Source organism: Gavia stellata, chromosome 9 (assembly GCF_030936135.1).
Source record: "Gavia stellata isolate bGavSte3 chromosome 9, bGavSte3.hap2, whole genome shotgun sequence".
In the NCBI taxonomy this organism is placed as follows: Eukaryota; Metazoa; Chordata; class Aves; order Gaviiformes; family Gaviidae; genus Gavia; species Gavia stellata.
This window is the reverse complement of record NC_082602.1, coordinates 33556762-33562761: the sequence shown is the minus strand read 5'-3', so window position 1 is coordinate 33562761 and position 6000 is coordinate 33556762. Positions and strand designations below refer to the sequence as shown.

The following is a 6000-nucleotide window of genomic DNA, read 5'->3' as shown; positions in this document are numbered from 1 at the left end:
TTACTCATCACTTTCATACTCCTCTTCATCACCTATGGGGTAGGACTGGATGTTGTTCTGGGTATACATTTTTGTTTTCACAGGACAGTTGTGATCCATGAGTATTGCCTGAAAGAAAACAGAGCGTGAATATCAGCATTTCTGCTGAGCATCCAGCTGAGGTCTGTGGTTGATGCCACCACACAGCCATCTGGCTGCAGCCACCAGTCAGGGATTCAGCTCTCCTCCCTGAAAGCAGAACCCAGGCTGATTTCAGTTAGGGTAAATCAAGTCCCTAGGTCTGTGTGAGGTGGGTTCTTGGCCCTAAAGACATCACCAGCAAATTCCTGTTGCCTTCCTGGAACCAGTATTTCAGCCCATGTATTAAACTGACATACATCTACCTGCTCTCCAGTTACAGGCATTTACCTCTCCTATATTTAATCTCCATCTACTAAAAGCTGGATGAATGAGCAAGAGGAGTCCTCCTGCCTCAAGCTGAGTCTCTCTTACCAGCTTTTCTTTTCCCACCCCTTTCTGTGGAGCTCCAGAACAGCCTAACTGGGCTCTGCTGAGAGGGGTGGCACAAATACTGCGATTTGGCACCCATGGCAAGTTAAAAGTGATTATTATAGTTAGGGGCCAGCTAGAATATTACATTCTTTGGGATGAGTTTTTCCTAGGGCAATTGGAGTCTGTACTCAGAGCAGTTGTGTAGCATCTTTCATACAGAATGTGATTAAGTTTGGGTTTTAATTAATTATGCAAAGGTCATGAGGTAGGAACCCTCCTTTTGACTCTTCAAACCTGAAAGAAATGGCACATCAGTTCACTGACACAAGCCACTTCGGGCATAGGAGTCCCCTTGCATTTAAAGGTATGCTGAGGGGGCAGACGCTGGAAGGTGTTTAAGCTGTGGAGAGAGAGTCTGTCCCTTCAGTGATTACCTATTACAGGGGAAACCCTGGCAGTGACCAGGGAAGCACACAATAAACTTCATATCTCTAGCAAACAGCAGCAGCCTTTCTTTTTTTCCTTTCTGTTCCTCAGCCTGAGTCAACGTAAAAACAAACAAAAACCAGCGCAGTCTACAAAGGTCATGACAAGGGATTAACTGGAATCTCTGGGATTCTGGAGTCCAAATACGTGCAAAACAAAGGGTCTCTGGCCTCACATACGCCACTGTTTCAGCAGGATTCATTTTTCCACCTTCTGTTCTGCTCATGCCAGCGCAAAGAGTAAGCAGCAGACGCAGCAGATTCTGTCCTTACCTTGCAGAGATGTGGCCCTGCATAGTAAGACCACAGCCATGCAGAAATACATTTTCTTTTAACTCAAATAAACAACTAGCAACTACATTTTAGGCCCAGGTCAACCTCATTCAGCGTGAACAAGGATGGAGCGCTGGGTGGGCTAGACCTACAGACAGTGACAGATGCTGCAGCAAAGATTGGTACTTGTTTTCCAGGGTTTTCCAAGCCCTGGAATCACAACAGGGCTTATTCTGCCTACTGACTGCACTGCCTTGAAATTCCTTTGGGAGCTTCCCATCTTCTTGCTGGCAGAGAAAATCTTGTGAGCATAGCCATGGATCCCCCCCTGCAGTAAGAGGGCTTTTGAACCTGATTTAGTCTAAATCTACAGGAGCAGCAAGTCCTGCGACAGCAGAGTAGGGGAGCAGATAAAGGACGTTACATGAAAGGGCAAATTGAGCTACGGAAATGGGAGAGGAAGGGGAAGAGGAGATCGGTGTAGGGGCGGAAATGAAGGAAAAGGACATTTTTTTGCGGGGGGGGAGTGACAGGCTAAGCAAACAGTGAGCACGAGGAGGGAAGGGGTGAAACGTTCCTGCAGGCACAGTCATGGGTGTCCTGGGGCAGAACTCATGGAATAAGCAGGGGAACGCCTCACTCCAGGAGGAGTAAATGTAATGTAGACTTCTACATTTACTCAGAGAGCAAACATGAACACCAACAGGGGAAAAGTCTGTTAAAGGCTGTTAATCACAGTGTCACTTTTGATTTAGGTCTCATAGCCCCTAATTTTAGGGATGTATCACAACACGTTCGCCTGCTCTGAGACTCATCCCTAGATACCCACTGCGGGCTGCAGGGGACTGGGCAAGATGCTGATTCGGCCAAGCATCATTCTTCTTATCACCATCCAGCGGCTGGGGAGCTCTGACTGCTCTAGAAAATTAAGTCATTGGCAAAGTTATATTAAAAAAAAGACTCAGGATAAGACCCGTGGTACAGCTAGGGTAAGAGAAGCTATTAATTTGTAAGGGTAGGTGGTCTGTATGGAGGAAGAAGGAGGAAGAAAAAATATACCGTAGAGGACCATGGAAAAAACCCAGGTTGAGGCACGCAAAGGAATAAAACAGAATTGGTCAATACAGTTCTGGCACTTCAAGGAAAACAAAAATGCTTTTTATGGTGACTCCACCACAGTGCATGCTGTTGCAGATGAATGTCTGCTGGACCCTGTTTCATGATCATTGAATTTGTGACTTTGTAACATGTAACTAATAAAAAGCTTTCCTTTATACATCTTGGACGTAAAAAAGAAGGGGGAGTTCATTCCAAAGACGATGCATGTGGGTGAAATAAACTGCGCTGGTCCCATTCTGAGGAAGTTAGAGGCAAAGATGCAGAAATAAGTTATCATTTGTTTCACTGAAAAAAGCCCCAAAACCAAAAGAAAGAAACCACGTTATGCTTACCATTTTCTCCTCTTTGGCAGGTGGACTTCGAAGGAAAAAGCACAGGGGAGCAAAGAGGATATCCACAATCCCTATAATTGTCATGAGCCATGGAAATCCAATGGCCTTTGCAATGGCACCACCAGCAGAAGGACCTTGTATAAATAAAAACCCTTTTCTGAAGATCGCTCAGACACAACATTTGCAGCAGTCACTTTAAACAACAGTAATTTGATAGACAAAACTCCCGCTTTGCAAATTGATTTGAGGAATGTAAAGGCATGTTTGTAATTATAACACAAACCTTTCCTGGCTCCATAGTCCACATTCACTGAAGAAAGCAGAGATGCTCCTAGGGGCTCCCGGCCCATCTGTATCATGCGCGCAGGGAGGCAGGGGGTCAGTGAGGAGTTATTCCCCTCACAGAATATTAGAAAAACAGCTGTGGTGTTAGTTTTAAATGTTCCAAGGCCTCTTTCCTAGGGCTGTCCTATTTGTGTTCAGTGCCTGACGCCTTCAAAGCCTCTTTCAGCTAACAAAGCTGAGCACGCCATCGCAGCAGAGATGGGAACAGATGCCAAACACATTCCCTGCGTCCTTTCCCTCTGCTTCTGATTGCTTGTGGAAAACACCCACCCCAGCTCATAAAGCCTGCAAGTGCCCCTGGCATTCCCACCTATGGCGTAGCATATATCTCTTAACTGTCCGGTGCATTATAGGCAGGAAAAGGCCGGACTTACCTATGGCGAAGCCCATGCAAAATGCAACATCAGCTATTGCGTACACGCTGCCATAGACCGATACATGACGCAGATCTACGAGGTAGCCCATAATTGGCATCATGGAGGAGTCCACCATTCCTGGGAGGGAGGGAGGGAAACGGATTTCAGGAAAATACTGCCTTTTTTTCTTTTAATGTCTTGGCCAACTACGTGCTAAAAAGGGATGCAAAAGCAACTAAAAGGATGCTTATTCTTAAACAAGCAAAAGATTTGTGTAAAAATAGACTGTATTATCCATGCTTTTTATGGTCTTTACTGTGTCTGAGCTCATATATGGACATGTATAGATGGGTACATGTGACACTTGCCAGAGGACAAGAGACATGCGACCTTAGAGCGTATCAGCGACTTCCCAGCAACTGTCCGTGCAAAGGCTCCCGTCTCACACTACCAGCCAAGTAGCTTTCATTTAGAGGAAAGTTATTTTGTATGAATTTACACTTACTGTAGGCCTAAGAGATTGCATTAGCCTCCAGTCGATCAAAATTATTACGGTGGTTTTAACATGTCTTTTGAGCCACACTTTCATTGCTAGCAAGAAACAGCACAAGACAGCTGACAAAACTGCTGAGAAACTGGGGATTTGTAGTTGTGCCTGTAACTTCTTTCCTAACTACACATCCCTCGTGCGTGAAGATGCCCCAGAACATTTGCTGAACAGCCAAGTGCTAAAAACCAAGCCGTGGTCCCCACTCCAGCCTGACTGCGTGGTCCAGCATAAGCAAAGTTCACACATCATAGTACTTGAAGAAGAGTACATGGGCTTGGGAATTCCTATACGATGAACAAAAATTTAAGCCTGTTTTTTTCTTTTTTCTATGAAATTGCCTCTATAAATTCTTTTCCACAACACGGAAGACTGTGGGTTTTGGGCAGTGCATGGCTTTATTTCTGAAAACAATGTATACATCCATGGACAGTTTGAAAAATCTGTTTTTATGTCAATGGAGCAATTCTGGACAGACTTTAGAATCCAGTTGGTCTAATAGCAGCCTGGTTCAAACTGCCTGAGAACCGTCCTTTAATCCTTCTTGCTCTACCTACCAGTTTGGGCCACAGCTCAAGCTTCACTACTGTCAGATCAGAATGGCAACAAAACTAATTATTTTCCATGTAACTTCATACAAAATAATTTTTAAATAAACAACAGACTGTAAGAAGTCATTGTAATGTTTCTTACCAATGGCAAATCCAACTCCAAAATTTGGTGCTATGAGCCCATAAATGTTTTTAGCAAACGGTACCTATAAAGGAAATTTCAGGCAGTTAATTATGTCACACTGCACATGCCAGTGAGGTTGGTTTTCTTTTTCTAAGATAAATTCTCCAGGTGGTTATGGCACACTTTGTACAGGTGTGAGAGTTAAAAGTTTGATCCTTGTTCTGGGCTACCATTTCAGACAACTGTGCCATTAAACCACTGACACACTTACTATTATGAGCAAGGATAACCTGGTGAGTGACAGCTCAAAAAAAGGCTCATCCTCCTCCTTTCAGAGCCATTCTTTGTTAAAATAATTGAAGTGCTGAAATTTGAAAGCACTCAAAACTCTGATCTGGAATCTATTAACTATACATTGTTTAATAGCGTATCATAAAGGAGAAACTTGAGCAAAATCTCATGGGGAAAGCACATTATTTGAAGATGAACACACGAACAGTTAGATGATTTGAAAGATACATGATCATCTACTTACGCATAAAATACTTATTCCCACGATGAGCATCCCGAGTAAAGCACAAAGCCACCTATCAAAGAAGAAACATCACTCAGAGGTCAGTGATACTGAGACGTTAGAGCTGATCTTGAATGTTTCAAAGTCACGTTTGAAGTGCCAAGTTACACAACCGAAGTAGCAGTATGTTCAAAAAAGTCATTTTGCTACAATAGAACAAACTTTAATAATTTCTACTATCAATAAACTGCTCTGGGCAACACTGGAAAGGGTACATGGACAGACTGGAAATTATTAGCATTTTTAAATTAAGCATACCTTCCCATTTTGTGTGCAAGTATCCCAAAAAGATTAGTCCCAATCAGATAAGAGATACTAGCTGGAAGAAAAGCAACGCCTGCAAAATATGAATGAGATGTTTTATCAGCAAGGATTTTAGTGAAGTGTTAGTAGAAACTAATAAATCCCAGACACAGCAATTTCGATTTGAACGCCCCTAATAGAGTCTTTGTGCATAGCCCAAAGAATCAAATATCCGGCTTGTTGCAGCCTTCTCGTGAAATCTAAGGACATCATCTACGAAATGCAGGAGCGATGCGATGCCTTTGAAAAGAGTTTTTCAGCATCAGCTACAAGAACTGGTATGGGAGAGGAGACGGAACAACAAAGAGCAAAAAGTTTCTATCCAACTACAATAAGCTTTGGGATAGGTCAAGGAAAGCGACTCTTTTGCGGTTGCATGGCTTATGGAGCATGTGCTCAGCACATGCAGCAAGCCCAGAGCGGTCAGGGGTGGGTGAATCCCTCCCTGGAGGAGGGGACAGCAGGGCTGCTGCTGTGGCTTTGCAAGTCACGGTCCCCC

At 43.7% G+C, this 6000-nt stretch overlaps 1 protein-coding gene across 1 annotated transcript in view; it reads right to left on the bottom strand.

Annotated features, from left to right (window-relative positions):
* Positions 1 to 6000, bottom strand: part of SLC18A2 (solute carrier family 18 member A2) — a 30007-nt gene continuing 24007 nt past the window's right edge. The window contains exons 10-15 of the mRNA XM_009814302.2: positions 5457 to 5535; positions 5160 to 5211; positions 4643 to 4706; positions 3421 to 3540; positions 2702 to 2835; positions 1 to 108 (exon numbers count right to left, since the gene is read on the bottom strand). Of these exons, the coding sequence (XP_009812604.1) occupies positions 1 to 108; positions 2702 to 2835; positions 3421 to 3540; positions 4643 to 4706; positions 5160 to 5211; positions 5457 to 5535 (557 nt within the window). The remainder of the gene's footprint in view (positions 109 to 2701; positions 2836 to 3420; positions 3541 to 4642; positions 4707 to 5159; positions 5212 to 5456; positions 5536 to 6000) is intronic.